Below are 17,079 nucleotides of genomic sequence, written 5' to 3'. Positions count from 1 at the left end.
GCTCTTTTTTTTTAACCCGATGGGAAAGCAGAGGTGGGAGGGAGAGAAATAGATTTTTTTTGTTAAGTGGAAAAAATTAAGTAAAATTTAAATTAAATAAGAAAGGTTGGAGTTGGTGGCCTCTGAAGTCCCTTCCAGCTTGAAATCCATGATCCCAAGGCATTCTATAACCTGTCTAGAGAAGAAGCTTGTACCTAGTAGGTGCTTTATGAATATTTGTTGAATTGAAGGAGTCCTAAGAGTGGTGAGAGGAAACTCGATAGAATCTGGTACTCTGAAGTCCTAGGAATAGAGCCTGCATCAGGAAAGGGTCACAAAAACATTGAGGAAGATGAGGACAAGAATTGGGCCACTGGCTATTTTGGAGATCACGTTGGGAGCAGAGGTCACTTCGAAAGGAGTTGAGGAAAGAGGTGGGTGGTGAAGAATTGGAGAGCCAGTTGATAATTCCAGTTTATCAAGAAGTGAAGTAACAAAGTCTGGGGGAGGTGTGGGATGGCTGCTAGACGGGATGGAACATTCAGGACTTGGGACATGATGCTCATGGGCAGATGAGAATGAGTCCCCTGAGGAGGCCGTGGGCTCCCCCTCAAAGGAGGAAGCGAACAGTCCCTGACCCATTGTTGGCTTGTCCGAGGTGGTTTCTGAGATTCCCTTCCAACTTTGAGAGTCCGGGATTTGGTGACCACATCTTCCTTACCCTTGGATCTCCCTCAGTGCCTCACTTAAAGTTCATAGGACAATATCAGGAAAGAAATGTGTGCTAAGTGACTATCTTAAATCCCCCCTCACTTCATAATAATTTAAATAGCATAAAAACAAGGTTTTTGATGATATGTGTAATTTTTCTTTGCTTGAGATGGTATAACTGTGTATTCATACAATATTTCAAGGAACCCTGATCTCATTGATACTTATATGAGTACCCACTGCCCTGATGCATTCATTCTATGAGTGAATGAGGGGAAAAGCATTAAGCCCTCAACATTTTCTAAGCACCATGGACAAGAATTGCTCTCTAGGAGCTACCTTTCATTCCAGTGGGGAAGATGGAACATTCAGGGATGTGGTGACCAGGGAGGAGCGGTTTGGTTTAGAAAGCTAGAGGGACAGGAGTCGGGCCATAGAGAGGCAGACTGACATGCCCCTTCCAAGCGAGATTGCAGGATCTATTTGATTATTGTAGAGAGCAGAGTGAAGCATGACTGAGGCTTTCTTGAAAACTAGACCACATGAGGAGCTCATCAATGGGGCGGGGGGGGGGGGGCAGTTGAAGAGCCCGTGAAGGATTCAAGAGCTGAAAGTATTAAGACATCCAGGGTGTGGTCATCGGTCCAACAGCAAGGTAGGGAGGGGGTGATTTGGTTGTGAGAAGATGACTGGGAAGGAAGAAATGTCAGTTGATAGCTTAGTTTCAAGAGGAACTGAAAAAGTGGGACCTGTGGCCCATCTGAATCTCCGGAGCCCCCTGAGCAGAACTGAAGTGATTTGCAGAGCACAGATATTCAGCTCACCAGGGTGCCCATCCCCAAAACTTGTCCATCCTTCGCCTGTCAGAAGGCATACTCCACTTGTACTGCCTTTGAGGTCCCAAGATCACCACCACCTCCATGCAGACCTGAGGCCTCAGAGGAAGGGAAAGACTTCAGGGCAAGAATCGGCTGTTAATTAAAGGAAATTCGATAACATTTGTATGTGTCTCCTGAAGAGTCTGTATGGATGGCTAATCCTTTCTTCCTCCTTCTTCCCACAATCTATCCTTCTACTCAGGGACAGCATGTGTAAATGTGGCTATGCTCAAAACCAGCACGTTGAAGGCACTCAGATCAATCAGACTGAGAAATGGAATTATAAAAAACATACCAAAGAATTTCCTACTGATGCCTTCGGGGACATTCAGTTTGAAACATTGGGGAAGAAAGGAAAGGTAAGTGTCCGTGTGACATAACCAGCCAGTCCGTAAGCGGTCACAACCAAGAATTCTTTGAATTGTTTTATAGGGGGTGTGGGGTTGAGATGGGATGGAGGGAAGGGAGAAGGCAGAAAAAGAAAATGGGAGTAGGGAAACAAGCATGAGGAGGAGGAAGGAGAATTGTGAGGTGAAGGAGAACACCCAAAATTATTATAGAGGAAACTACCAATTCTGATCGGGATAACCAAAAGCTTTGGCTCTGCTACTGACTAACTGAAGAGCTCAAGGAGGCTGCATAGCTTTTCTGGGTCTCTCTACCTTCATTTGTCGCATGAAGGCAGTGAACTGATTATTTATGTATGTTCCTTCCAGCTCTATATTTCTAAGATTGTAAAACTCATTGTAATGACTGGTGCCTCATAAGCACGTAGTACCAAAGCTTCAGGGCTGAAGGATCATCTAGTCCGAGACCAACTGAATCAGAATGCTAATTAACACTGCTGCTGTTGCTTCTTCCCCTCTCCATAAAGTACATCCGTTTGTCATGTGACACAGACCCAGAAATCCTCTATGAGCTGATGACCCAGCACTGGCATCTGAAAACCCCCAACCTCGTTATATCCGTGACTGGCGGAGCCAAAAACTTTGCCCTCAAACCTCGAATGCGCAAGATCTTCAGTCGCCTGATCTACATAGCTCAGTCCAAAGGTGAGGAAACACCCCATTGGTTGGTTGCCAAGAATTTTGGTTTTTTAGTAATCACCTGATGCATTCTATTTTTAAGTTCTAAACCAGAGGTTCTTGATCTGAATTCTATGACTTTCTTGTAAAGTATTTCAGTAACTTGTATTTTAAAATAATAGGTTTCCTTTGTAATCATATGTATTTTGCTTTATGTATTTAAAAACATGATTCTGAGAAGGTGTCTGTAGGTGTTCGCAGAATTTCAAAGGAGTCCAAGATACAAAGTTAAGAACTCTTGTCCTAAACTTACCAGTTATAAGCACACATATTTAAGACCACAAATTGGAGTTAGGGACTGGATCTGACCTTTCTTTGGTTTGAGGAACTCCCAAGTGAAGAAAATCCCTTTATGAATGCAGATTGGCACCTTGTCTACAACTTACTGTCTTAGAGATCTTCCTGGAACCCTGAAAGTTCAAGGATTAGCCTGGCATCACCCAGCCTTGATGTGTGAGAAGCAAGACTTGATCTCCCATCATCCTGGCTCTGAGGGCACTGAATTCTCCACTACATTTTGCAGCCCCTCTAAGTCATACTTCACCCCATATGCAAGTACTAGGAGCAAGGGGAAGATTGTGCATAAAACCGCAAATTTGTTAGTCGTAGTTTGCTTTAAAAATCTGTGCATCACCTTTAGTAAGATGGTAACAAAAACTTGCTGTCTCTGCTTCCTGAGCTCTTTTGCTTCTGGGTATTTTTTCCTCTAGATTCTGGTACTGCTTGGTCCTTATAATTCCCATAGGACCATAAAATGACAGCTGTCAAGGATTTCTGAGGCCATCTTGTCCAACCCCCTCCCTTTCCAGGGGAAGGAAACAGAAGTCTCCAGAGGTAAAGGGATTGGACCAGAGGCACAGGCTTAGAACAAGCCCCAGAGGGAGGACTGGCTAACAGAAGGCAGCAACTCAAATTTCAGTCAGAGTGTTTTCCACGTGCTGTGTGGTCTCCATGACTGCCTGAAAAGAAAAGACAGAGTGGATATGCCAGTAAGAAGTGAATGTCCTCAACACATAGGAGGAGTGTAAGAGGGCAGCTTGAGAAGCACCTTTGATGAGTTCAAGCCACCAGGTTCAAATGACCTCTCCCACAGGGCACCAAAAGCCTTGACATGCATTTGCTGAGCCATTCATAACCTGTGGTCCTGAAAAGATCAAAAAGGAAAAAGAGGAGCTAGAAGGTCAAAACGGGCACAAAATGGAAGACCACAGAGCTTGTAAACTCCAGGTCTCAATTCCTAGCAAAATTCTAGGGTTAGTGGATATCTAGAAAAGGAAGCAGTTGACCCAAGGAGCCAGAATGACATTGTCAGAAACAGCTCCAGCCAGAGTAACTTCATTGCCTTTCTTTACAGGGTTATTAGCCTGCTAGCTGTCATTTACCTGGAGGGCAGCAAAGCATTCAACATAGTTTCTCCTGGCATTCTCATAGGGAAGATGGAGAGATCACAGCTAGACGGACAGCAGTTAGGTGGATTTGGAACTGGTCAAATGGTTGGGCCCAATGCATGCTCATTCCTGGCCCTATGACAAGACAGCCAGGTGTCTTCAGGGAAGCAGCCAGTGATCTGAGGGTACCCTGTGCTGGTTCACATTTCTATTAGTGACTTAGGTAAAGACATAGATGGCTCACTTTATCAGCCTCCCAAACAACACAGAGTCAGGAAGCATGCCTAACACACTGAATGGTAGGATGAGCATTCAAACCTGTCTCAACAGGCTGGAGCATTAGATCAAATCTAAGGAGACAAAACCAAAAAGGGACAAGTACCAAGGCTAGCTCCTGGTCCGGGGAATCACTTTCATTCATCTCAGATCATATGATTGTCGAATCATCATAATATAGAGTTAGCAGAGAAACTACTGGCCATCTGCTCCAACGTCCTCATTTTAAGATGAGCCAAGGGAAGCCCAGAAAAAAGTGACCTGCATCAGCCCTTCCGATCATGAAGAGCAGAGCCAGGATTCTCCCAACCAATCCAGTGCTCTTTCCACTGTAGCATAGGAGGTGTGCCTAGACAACTGTTCTTTTGAGAAAACAGCTCTAAATAGACTGAAAGCTCCCCGTGATTCCATCGTGTCCTATGGTGGCCCAGAAAGCTAATGCAATCTTTAGGCTGCCTTAAAGTGACACTGGCCTGATGCCTAGGATGCAGAACGTGGTCAGCCAACAGGAGGAGGCTGTCCTGGTCAGGCCACATCTGGGCTATTGTTCTCAGTTCTGGGGAAAGTGATGAACTAGAGAAAGTCCACAGGAAAGCAGCAAGAACAATGAAGGGCTTCTGCCACGCCAGGAGAGGTTTGCGGAGGCAACGAGAGGGGCCCCTCCTCTCCCCTCTCACTTGACATGAGTGACTCCATTTTGAACCCTGGCCACCATGTCAATGTAAAATGAGCAGGCACCTCCAGACTCTTGCATTCAGGTTTACCTTCAGCCTAGTCCACGTGCAAGATATTTCATAACATGCCCCCGTCATCTCGAGTGTCCCTGTAATCACTGAAAGGAACAGTTATAAAATCATATCAGGAGTCATATCAGAGAACTCCACTCACTCCATCTCTATCTCTCCATAACAATGTCATGGGACACTGTCGCCTTGTACTTTGTAATCATTTGTAAAGTAGCAGAACTGCCCAGACTATTTACTTCTTCATTTTATACCATGATAGTGATTAGGAATTGCTTGTAATCAGAACCCACCCAGATAACAAAGAAAACACCTTTATTGGTGTAACAATAAAACTTCTCCTGACCTGTTACCCAACTTGGATGTGAGCTACGATTTTTTTTCTCCAAACACTAAAGGACCTGGGGGTTTTTAGTTTGAAGAAAAGGCTCAAGGTGGATATGACAGCTGTCTTCAAGGTCTAAAGGAGTCTATTGCTTGGAAACGGTACTCAACTGGCTCTGCTTAGAGCAGTGGGGGGGGAATACAAAGAGATCCATTTGGCTTGATTCTAAGGGAGACTTGTTAGGAGAACCATCCAAGAGTGGAATGATCTACTAGGCTGTCTCATAAGAGGTCTGAAAGGAGCAGGTGTGTAGCCCCCTGTTGGGCATTTTGAGGAATGCGCTTATTCTGAAACAGGTTGAACCAGATGATCTTTCATGCCCCTCCCAATCCTGGGATGAGATGATTCCAGATGTGAAGCTGAGCAAATGTTGCCATTCCACATAGCACCGGCCAAAGATTTGTCCTTAGAAAATGAAGCTTTATAATACACTGATGCTGAAGGCATCCCCAGGAGCCCTATAGTAAGCCCCAAGAGGTGGGAAACATCAGAAATGGTCTTTTCTATCCACAATACTGTTGCGGCTGAGCTCTCTGCATGTATAGAGCCTTCTCCTCCCCCCCCCCATTGTGCTCTTAGTCACTCCACATCTCAGATCCTCATCTTCAAAATCAGGAGATTTGGGCTACATGAAATAAACCAAATCAATCAATCAAATAGGTTTGCCATCTCTAAAATTCCATGATTTTCTGTCTTATCCTGTGGAACTGGCCACACAGAGGACATTCCATGCGTCACATCTGTGCATGATTCTAAGGGGAGGATTTCTCCAAGTTGAAGCTAGTGTGTGAATTTCATTGTGCATCATTGTTCCCTAGTGTTCCAATTGAATTCTAGTTTGGACACCTGTCCACAGGGGCATGGATTCTCACTGGAGGCACTCACTATGGCCTGATGAAGTATATTGGTGAGGTGGTGAGAGACAACACCATCAGCAGGAATTCAGAGGAGAACATTGTAGCCATTGGCGTAGCAGCCTGGGGAATGGTCTCCAATCGGGACACCCTGATCAGACACAGTGATGCTGAGGTATGAATGGCTGTTGTGAGGTGGCTGGGGAGGAAAGCTGAGAGGTCATGCAGGAACACTGCCCAGGAACTTTACAGTAATATCATCAATCAATCAATCAACAAGCATTTACTAAGCAAACAAGAAACTTAGGCAAATGCACACAAGTAAATAAAGGTGGCATACCTTTTGGATTATACATATGTACACGCATGTGCGCGTGCACACACACACACACACACATACACACTCACCCTCACAGTTTGGGCCCCAGGGGGCTGTTTTTGCTGCTAAGCTTTGGGTTCTAGGGGTGATTCTGAGAGGTTATATTTCAAGTACTGTAGCTCAGGAGCCCCCATGGGTGTGCTTCCCATTAACAATCAGCTCAGTGATTTCATTAGCTTTTGGAAAGGCATTCATTCAAATGACCTAATAATAATAGTTGGTCCATATTTTCTTCCCAAAAGCATGAGGCACATTCTCCCAAAAATACAGTGTAGGACATGTGCATGGTGAAGGAGTAACTCACATCTCCTCATACTTAATGGCTTGGAAGTCCTTTCTTGAATTGATATCTAACATTCTTTGCTGATACATAGACAACTCTATTTGAGGCTGCTTCCCTCCTTGGGTAACTATCTTTCCTTACCTATTTGTCCTCAGTACATCACTCTACCTCAAGATTATGCATTGGGCCCAGTATCTTTGATCCCATCTGGACATACTACCTGCCCCTGTTCTCATCTCTTTGATGATAGGGTCAAAGAAAGGAAGGTGAAGTGAATAGAGGGCCAGCTTTGTAGTCAGGATGATGTGCTCAGATCCCTCCTCTAACAGGTACTAGCTGTATGATCACTTAAATCACTTAAAATCTCCTTGCCTTAGGTGATTCTCTAAGCCAATAAGTTGCAAAACAGTAATGGATCTGCTTTAGTAAAAGGACTTACTCAAGACGGAGCTGTCAAATCACAGATGAGGACAAAATAAACAAATAATTACTTTATAATTCAATCCAATAATCATTAAGCACTTACCAAGAGCAAGGTAATCTACTGAGCACTAGGGATACAGTGCCAAAAGGGAAGGTGGTATAGCTTTTCTTCTTTGAATTTTGTTAAGTAAATGTTGCTTATGATTATTACACATTTCCTATACATTATCTATCCTTTCAATATTCATTGAAATCCTGGCTCTTCATAATTTTCTAGAGTTTCATGTGCTCTCCAAATCCTACTTTCTGCATGACCCAGAGCCATCCCTACCTAGCAGGACTTTCATTCAGAACCTAGAGGAGGATCCTTTGATATGAGGCCACTCAGTGTCTTCTTCCAGAGAATCCACTTCACCAAATCTCAATGAAAACTTTCACTGTGACCCACAGGGACATTTCTCAGCCCAGTATATCATGGATGACTTCAAGAGAGACCCGTTGTATATCCTGGACAACAACCACACCCACCTCTTACTGGTCGATAATGGCTGCCATGGATACCCATCAGTTGAAGCAAAGCTTCGGAATCAATTGGAGAAATATATTTCAGAACGTGCAATCCAAGGTTAGTATTCCAAGAAGGAATGTACATCACATTCCTTTGTTCAGTTCAATTCAGATGAATCCAATTGAGCAAATATTGATTCATTAAAAACTGACCGTGTGTAAGAGGCAGCATTGTGCAATGGAAAGAGACCTCCTTCCCCCTGCAGGAAGGCCTGCTCTAGCACTTCCCAGTTGTGTGATCCTGGGCAACCTCGAAGGGCCCCAGGAAACTCCCTAAGACTCAGAGTGGCCCATACAGTTACTGATCTGCACCAGAAGAGGGAGTTTCCTCACTGGGAATTCCTTATTCTCATGAAATCACACCTGGGTTTAAAAAAAAAATGATGGTGATGATGGTGGTGGTGAGTGGTGGTGGTGATGGTGATGATGATGATGATGGTGGTGGTGATGAAGGTGATGATAAGAGAGAGGAAAGGGAATAAGTATTTATAAAGCTCCAAGTATGTGCCAGGTCCTGTGCTAAGCACTTTATAAATATGATCTCATTTGATCCTCACAACCACCTTGGGAGGTACATGCTCCTATGATCCTCATTTTACAGCCGAGAAAACTGAGGCAAATACAAGTAATGAGTATCTGAGACTGAATTTAAACCCAGATCTTCCTTGCTCTCGCTCTAGTGCTCTATACCACGAGCTGCCTCCAAAAATAACAACAACAACAATAAAAGCTAAAATTTTTATAGTAATTTAAGATTTGCAAATCACTTTCCATGTATTATCTCAATCCCTATGTTTAATGCTAAGGACACAAAGACAGAAGGAGAGATAAATAGACTCTGCCCTCAAGGAGCTCCCATTCTGTTGGAGGACATAAACATGTATGCCAATAGGTAAATACAAAGACTCTGCAAAATTATTCAAAGTCATTTGAAGAGGAGTGGAGACTCCCCAAGAGGCCTTGGGTGGCAGGGGCACCTGAGCACTGCTTTTGCCCCTGGTTCTGTTTAGGGGATTGGAAGTATGGCTCCCGTAAGTCTGGCCAGTAGGATTAAGCTCCCAGCCCAGTCTGCTATAGACATACACTGTACGATCTGGCTTCCACAGAATGAAACAAGAAGCCATCACTCACTTCCTAGTTTCCCTTCATGTTGGTGCCTTCCCCCCACCATTGCTGTATACATTTGTGCTGTATACATCTCATTTGCATGTGTTTGCTTCCATGCCTTCTTCCCTGTGAGACTGAGAACTCCTTGAAAGCAGGGACTGTTTGTTTGTTTTTTAACCTTTCTTTGTATCCCCAGAGCTTAGCAGAGTGCCTGGCACATAGTAAGAGGTTAATATATGTTTATGAACTGGCTGACTTACTCCTTCTTCAGAGTGGAGTGGAAGAGATTCTGACCATAGCAACTCTTGTGTGCATTCCTCTTTTTTTGGGGGGGGGTGGCAATTAGGGTTAAGTGACTTGCCCAAGATCACACAGCTAGTAAGTATCTGAGGCTAAATTTGAACTCAGTTCCTCCTGACTCCAAAGCCAGTGCTCTATCCACTGTATCATCTAGCTGCCCCTTCATTTGCATTTCTTCAACGGTAAGACTGGAAGAGATTCTAGTGCATTTCTACAGGGGTAAGGTCAACAGGGACCTGGTGTCTGCTGCATCAATGACAAACAGATACATCTGAAAATGTTGGCAGCTTGCAATGTCCCCTGATGATACAAATCACTTTCAAAACTCTGTGGCGGAAAATGAAAGCTATGGAGCATGTTCTGCCAAGATGAATCGACAAAAACCTAAACACCCTCTAGTAATGCAGAATGTAAACTCCACTGGAGAGTAACTGGAGAGATGGATAGATATGGTTACACTCTATACATACTGCATATACATATATGTTTATAAGTATGTACGTATGTACACACATATACATATACTTACATACATGATTCCTCTGTGTGTCTATGCATGCACATATATAAGTATATGCAGATATATGTTTATAATTGTTATATATGAAACTATGTCCATCTTTCCAAACAATATTTTTTGGTTACCAAACCTGTGACTCCATTGATTTAGAGAATACCAGATAAGAAGCCTCCTTCTAGCCATGCAGATCAGCACTTCCTCTGAAATTTAGAGAAGTTAGAGTGTGACTTGTCCAGGGTCATACAACCAGTAGATGTCAAAGGCAGGACTTGAACCCAGATCTTTCTAGATCCAAGGCCAGCTCTCCATCTACTATACCACACTGCCTTTCATGTATATAAATATATCACTTAATATTATCTATGTGAGTAGGTTACAGATAAGTGGCTGTTCTGCATTGTTGGAGGGAATTTCTATACTTGGAGGTTTCTATGCTAAAGAAATCACAGACTTCTGGTTGAGTTATTTTCAGTCACATCTGGCTCTTCATGACCCCATTTGGGGTTTTCTTGGCAAAGATGCTAGAATGGTTTACCATTTCCTTCTCCAGCTCTTTTACAGATGAGAAGACTGAGGCAAATAGGGGTTAAATGACTTGCTCAGGGTCACACAACTATAAGTGTCTGAGGTCAGATTTGAACTCATATAGATGAGTCTTTCTGATTTCACACCTGGCACTCTATCCACTGCACCACCTGAAAAGGAAATCAGTTGGTATTGATTACTTTGATTTATTTTTAGTTTGATTATAGGATCAAGCTCCCTTCTTTAGGGAAAGCTAGCACTAAAAGATAAAGCAGACCAACATATGTATTGTCCTAAATCTAGGTTACCCGTAGATTCAGTAAATAGATAGATTGATAAGATTATTATTTCAGGGCAGCTAGGTGGAGCCATAGTACATAGAGTGCCTGGCCAGGAGTAAGGCAGATTTTTCACATATTCAAATCTGGCCTCAGACACTTACTAGTTGTGTGACCCTGGGCAAGTCACATAACCCTGCTGCCTCAGTTTCCTCATCTGTCAAATAAGCTGGAGAAGGAAATGGCAAACCACTCCGATATCTTGGCCAAGAAAATCCCAAATTAGAGCACAAAGCATCAAACGTGACTGGAACAACCAAACAACAAAAAAGAGTTGGAAAGCACATTCCTCACAACCCTGCAAAAATAAATGGGTGATAATATGTAATAAAATAGGGGAAAGACTTCTCAAAGTAAACTGCCTTATTTAAAAAAAAAAGACCATCATTTAGTGGCAGATAATTTACAGTAAAACCTAGATCTCTGTAGGAATAAAATAATTGTAGGATTGTAAGACTCTTTTTAAAGGCTGAGTTGCCCCTTCCTGGCAGTTGGGAGAAAGGGGGCTTGGGGAAAGGTTCCGTTTCTGTCTCCAATCTCAGTGGCAAAGATTTTGGGCTTTTCTTGTACTAGAGGCTAAGTCTCAGTTGAGTAATGGAATCTGCTCAGGTTGGCAGCTGGAAGATGGGGGTGACTGCTAACTCCAAATCATAAGTTCCTCTTTCCCAGGCTTTCTGCTTACAAAAGCCATGAGCCACAGGGCAAGGACTTCTGGGCAATCTCATTTTGACAAATTTGGGTGAAGAAAGCCTGGGAGAAGTGAACTAGTCAGATGACCTGTCTTGTCCATTTGAATTATGTTCAAAACCAGTTTCCCGGTTCGTGTTTTTGTTATTCTTCCATTCAGTTATAAAGATAACCTCTGTAAATCACTCCTTTGTCACCAGTTACTGAGGAATTAGTTGCCCTGATTTAATGGTAACTTGCTAGGCTTACTATTAAATCATTATTCGCTCTGTAACTTTGCACGTTCATTTCTTTTTACTTCAGTTGATTAATTGTAACACACCTAGCTACCCCAAACCCCCAGTACAAATAGGTTTCATGCTTATCTTTTGTTGTTCAGTCATTTTTCAGTCATGTCCAACTCTTTGCAACCCCATTTGGGGTTTTCTTGGCAAAGATGCTGGAATGATTTGCCATTTCCTTCTCCAGCTCATTTTACAGGTGAGGAAACTGAGGCCAATATGTTTAAGTAACTTGCCTAGGGTCCCACAGCTAGTAAATGTTTGAATCTAAATTTGAACTCAGGACTTCCTGCCTCCAAGCCCAGTGCTCTATCCACTGCAGCACCACCTAGCTACCTCATATGTTTCTCTTTTACTAAGACTAAATGAATTGCAAAAGTGCATTTCTTCTGAGGCAGAGAGGATTGGAAAGGACGTTCAAAGCTGGAAAATGACAGTCTCTCTTCTCTCTCACAGATTCCAATTATGGTGGAAAGATCCCTATTGTGTGTTTCTCCCAAGGAGGTGGAAGAGAGACTCTGAAGGTGAGTTCTGCTTTTATTCCTATAAAGAGCTCCCAGAAGCTCAAGAACTTGGAGTTTAACCTTCAGGGTGGGGCACAGGGGGGGCTTCTCCTTCCACACTGGAGCAGCCCATCCAAGGAGCCTGCTAGGGCCTTCCTCCCTCCTCCCTGAACCCCTGAGTGCCTGTGGGCCACAGCTCCAGGAGTTGCCTGATCAGAGCATGTGAATGGGCATGGATGACTCTGTCTGCTGAGAGGCTGACACAGAGCTGATCACTTTCTAATAATTGCAAGTCTGCAGAAGACAACTGTGCTATCCGAGAGATGGAAGTCTCTGGATATAAACATCTGGGGCATTAAGATCAATCAGACTTAGCAACCAATTCCTCCTACCCTATGAATACAACACCTAATCAATCACCTTTGGCCCTCTGGATGCTGAGCCTGTTCTCACATCTGTAAAACAGGAATGATAGCCGCAAGTATGTCATAAAGCTGTTGAGAAGCTCAAATGAGATGGTGACCTCCGTAGAGTGCTTTGTAAACTTAACAGCACAATGGAAATATCACTTATCATTATTATCATTATTAGAGACATTATTCTTTTCATTTAAAGAACAATGACTGGCACTCCAAATGTCCATTTCTCATCCCTTAGGTACCCGGGGCTAAGGACTAGACCTAAGACACTCCTGGCTAAGGGAATTCTCTGTGGCCTGTGGGTGGCTTCCTACAACTTAATGTCTGAAAAAATTGCCTGGAGCACTGAGTGGTGACATGGCTTGTCCAGGGTCACATGGCCAGAAGGGACCAGAGACTGGACTTGAACCTAAGTCTTTCTGGCTCTGAATCCAGCTCTCTCTACAATGCTACACTGCCTCTGCCATGTGGGAGGGAGAGAGGGAACCAACTAATTTTTAAATATGGATCCCATTAATTCATTCCATTCTGACTTATTATTATTATCATTATTGTTATTTTATAAAATAAGGAACTTCAGGATGAGCACCAAAAGTTTTACTGTTTTAAGTGAATAAAATGGCAACCCATTTGATAAATGGTCACAGATTCATCTCTGTGAGTGACCTCAGAGGACCTCTAGTTCAACCCCTCTTTTGACAGATGAGGAAACTGAGGCCCAGAGAGGGGAAAGCCTTTGTCTAAGGCCACAGAGCAAGGATCACAGCAGGGATTCAAATGCAGGTTCTCAGACTCCAGACCCCAGGGCTCTTTACACTATGATTTTCAGCAGTAGAACACTCTGGGGGTAAGAAGTCAAAACAGGCTTCTGTGGCCTTTGTGGTCAGCCTAGTCCCAGGGTTCACTGGGCACTCACTCTTCAGGCTGCTCCATCATCCTGTGTTTCCTCCACTGCCCAGTTTCTCCTTTCCATCCCCAAGGCCATCAATACAGCCATCAAAAATAAAATCCCCTGTGTGGTGGTGGAGGGCTCTGGGCAGATCGCTGATGTCATTGCCAGCCTGATAGAAGCCGAAGACTCCCTGGCATCATCCACAGTCAAAGAAAAGCTCATCAAGTATTTACCCCGAACCATTTCCCGACTCCCAGAGGAAGAAACTGAAAGCTGGATCCGATGGGTGAGTCAGTACTGAGGGGAACAAGGTTAGGGGATGAGACAGGACAAAGAAGAAGCAACAGGTAGCACAAAGATAGGTCTAGTGTTCAAGGGAAGCCAGACAGGAGAACTTTGTGGGAATCCTGCAACATTTTAAAGCTCCAAAAATCAGGATGAAAACATAGATTTAAAGCTCCAAAAACCATAGACTTAAAGCTACAAAAACCAGGATAAAAATGTAAACTTAAAGCTACAAAAACCAGGATAAAAACATAGACTTAAAGCTACAAAAACCAGGATAAAAATGTAAATTTAAAACTACAAAAACCAGGATAAAAACAGACTTGAAGCTACAAAAACTAAGATAAAACATACTTAAAGTTCCAAAAACCAGAATAGAAACATAGACTTAAAGCTACAAAAATCAGGATAAAAACATAGACTCAAAGCTAAAAACATAGACTTAAAGCTACAAAAACAAAACAGGATAAAAACATAGACTTAAAGCTCCAAAAGCCAGGATAAAAACATAGACTCAAAGCTACAAAAATCAGGATAAAAATATACTTAAAGCTACAAAAACCAGGATAAAGACATAGACTCAAAGCTACAAAAACCAGGATAAAAACATATTTAAAGCTACAAAAACCAGGATAAAGACATAGACTTAAAGCTACAAAAACCAGGATAAAAACATACTTAAAGTTCCAAAAACCAGGGTAAAAACATAGACTCAAAGCTAAAAACGTAGACTTAAAGCTACAAAAACCAGGATAAAACATAATTAAAGCAAAAAAAAATAGGATAAAAACAGACTTCAAGCTGTCTGGTTGCCTTTTGTCCTGAGGTTGTAGTCACTTCCCCTCCCCTGCTGCTCATCTTTCATCCTTGTAATAAATAAAAGCCAGCAGACACAAGGGACGTGAATATACCCTCATCCTTCCTTGTTCACTGGGCCTTGGCTTCCGCTGCCCTCAAGGGACCTTGTTGATGACATCAGTGTCCTCTGGGGCACATTGGCTTCCTCAGTTCCTTCCTCAGGCAGCATCACTCCATACAAGCCTTCATCTGTTTCCCTGAATCCCTCAGGCTCATCAAGTCCTACAGTGCAATTATATTTCACTCATGGAGGGAAATTTTCTCAGCCAGTCCCCAATCCTGGCCACCCATTGAGTTCTCAGGTTTTGGTGGGGGGTTTTATTACCAGAAAGAGTGAATGTATGAATATTTTGTTAAATATTGTGTTAGGTCATAAATATAGAGCGGGAAGGAAACTTGGACACCATCTAGTCTAACTCCCCCCTCTTTTTCCAGAGGAGGAAACTGAGGCCCAATTGGCTAGATTGTAAGCTCTTTAAGGGAAGGGGATGATTGTGTCTTTGTATCCCTGGTGCCTGACAAAGTGCCTGCCATGAGGTAGCATGGCTTAATAAACATGTGATTGATCAATTGGCCCAGAGATGTTAAATGACTTTTTCAAGTTCAAAAACATAGCAAGAAAAGAAGGCAGAAACAAGATGCAAACTATCCAACCCAATCAACATTTATTGAGCGCCCACTGTGTGCCAGGCTAAACACTGGGGGTACAATTAATAAAAAGTCGGTCTCTGCCCTCCAGGAATTTATAGTCTAATGGGAGGAAACAACATGCAAAAGGAGGCAGGAAAGGGTGGGGCAAGGATACCAGGAGGGGCCAGCCTGGGGGCATCTGTGGATTTGAAACCAGCAAAGCAACAGATGCTGAGGGGAGTGATCTGAGAGAATCCAATCTCTGGATCGAGGAAGGCAATGGGAGAGGCTCGATGCTCCACGCTCCAGCCCTCCAATCAGAGGGGAGAGGAGGCTAAGGGAAGTGGCGCCCTTCAAAGCTTGAGTGCATCGTGGGGAGATTGGAGGTGATGAGCTTAAGCTGAGACATCTTGTTCTGGGTAATTGATGCCAGGCATCAGGGCAGCGAGCCCTGGTTCCTCTAGATTCAACATTGTGGGCACTGCTCCAGGGTGTCTTCCTGAAGGACTTTTCTCTCTGGCAATGGAGGGTACTTTACTTTCCCAGTGATGCTAAAACTGAACCTGGAGCTCAAATCATCCCTCGACATCCATCTGTCCATCCATCCACCTATCCATCCATCCATCCATCTATCCATTCATTCATCCAGCCAGCCAGCCAACCAGCAAGCCATTCATCCATCCATCCATTCATTCATTCATCCAGCCAGCCAGCCAGCCAGCCATTCTTTCATTCATAAAGTAGTTTCTAAGTGAGTGCATGGTCCCAGCTGTTTAGGGAGATAATTAGCTGAGACAGAGTCTCAAATGCTCTCTTTTGATACTTTGTTTTGTGTTCCATACTATCAGCCAGGAGACAGAAAGTTCACAGCAAGTAAAAGTAGCGACACTTTATTTTTATTTATTTTTAGACATACACATTCCAGATTGAGGCAGCACCATAATTCTAGAATGATTGCTGCCCTCTGGCTCACTTTGGGATGTCAGCTCCCCTCTCTGGCCTTCCTCTGTCTCCTTGGACTGGGACTGAGGACTTATTGGAATGCTTATTCCTCTTCTCATTCCACTATCTCCCATGAACATCCTCACCTCGTGGATGTTTTCCTTCTCCTTCAGCACTGTTCTGTCAGGCTCTGGGGGAGCTCCAGCACAGCCTCTCTGCTCACTAGAGAGCTGACATTCCTTCAGATTTTGTCTTTAATTTGGGGCGTGAAAATTGGGCACATTTTAAAGAGATGGTGCCTAACCTAGCAGCATCTCTGTGAAAGAAAGAGCCAGGGAAATAAGGAGGTCTAAGCTGTGGACCATCAAAAGCAGACATTGAGTCATGTTTGCTCCTCAGCTTCCAATCACATCATGCCTTGCACATAGAAGGCACAGAACAAATATTTTAGGGTTGGTTGATAAGGATTGCTTTTCATTAGACTCTAATCTAATAAGATTATTCAATTTTTAAAAGTTTTCATTCTTAAGTTTTATTGATAAGCGAAACTGCTTTGGAGTCAGGAAGACATAGGTGCAAGTCCCCCCCTGGGACACATGGTGGCTGTGTGACCCTGAGTAAGTCTCTTAACTTCTAGGTGCTTCAGGCAAATTTTTAGTCTTATAAATGGCAGAGCAGGTGTTGGCCTGCATTGGTAAGGGAGATTCTTCTCTGGGAGTGCCCAGAAATCTTAGGTCAGAAATCAAAATCCTATGGCCTTTTCTTTTTACACCCCAGTCTTTTTTTTTCATAACTCTCTGTGCCTCGCATCAGTTGAACCTTTTCTTGTAGCAAAGAAAGC

The 17,079-nt window shown here is 43.4% G+C and overlaps 1 protein-coding gene across 1 annotated transcript in view; it reads left to right on the top strand.

Annotated features, from left to right (window-relative positions):
- Positions 1 to 1,777: 1,777 nt before the first annotated feature.
- TRPM8 (transient receptor potential cation channel subfamily M member 8) overlaps positions 1,778 to 17,079 on the top strand; it is a 59,647-nt gene continuing 44,345 nt past the window's right edge. Inside the window, exons 1-6 of the mRNA XM_020973443.2 lie at positions 1,778 to 1,927; positions 2,443 to 2,620; positions 6,302 to 6,474; positions 7,835 to 8,009; positions 12,166 to 12,233; positions 13,612 to 13,809. Coding sequence (XP_020829102.2) covers positions 1,778 to 1,927; positions 2,443 to 2,620; positions 6,302 to 6,474; positions 7,835 to 8,009; positions 12,166 to 12,233; positions 13,612 to 13,809 — 942 coding nt within the window. The remainder of the gene's footprint in view (positions 1,928 to 2,442; positions 2,621 to 6,301; positions 6,475 to 7,834; positions 8,010 to 12,165; positions 12,234 to 13,611; positions 13,810 to 17,079) is intronic.

The sequence above is a fragment of the Phascolarctos cinereus genome, unplaced genomic scaffold (genome assembly GCF_003287225.1).
Source record: "Phascolarctos cinereus isolate Bilbo 61053 unplaced genomic scaffold, phaCin_HiC Scaffold_5;HRSCAF=322, whole genome shotgun sequence".
NCBI lineage: Eukaryota > Metazoa > Chordata > Mammalia > Diprotodontia > Phascolarctidae > Phascolarctos > Phascolarctos cinereus.
Note: the sequence above shows the minus strand (reverse complement) of the source record. Positions and strands in the feature narration are given on the sequence as shown.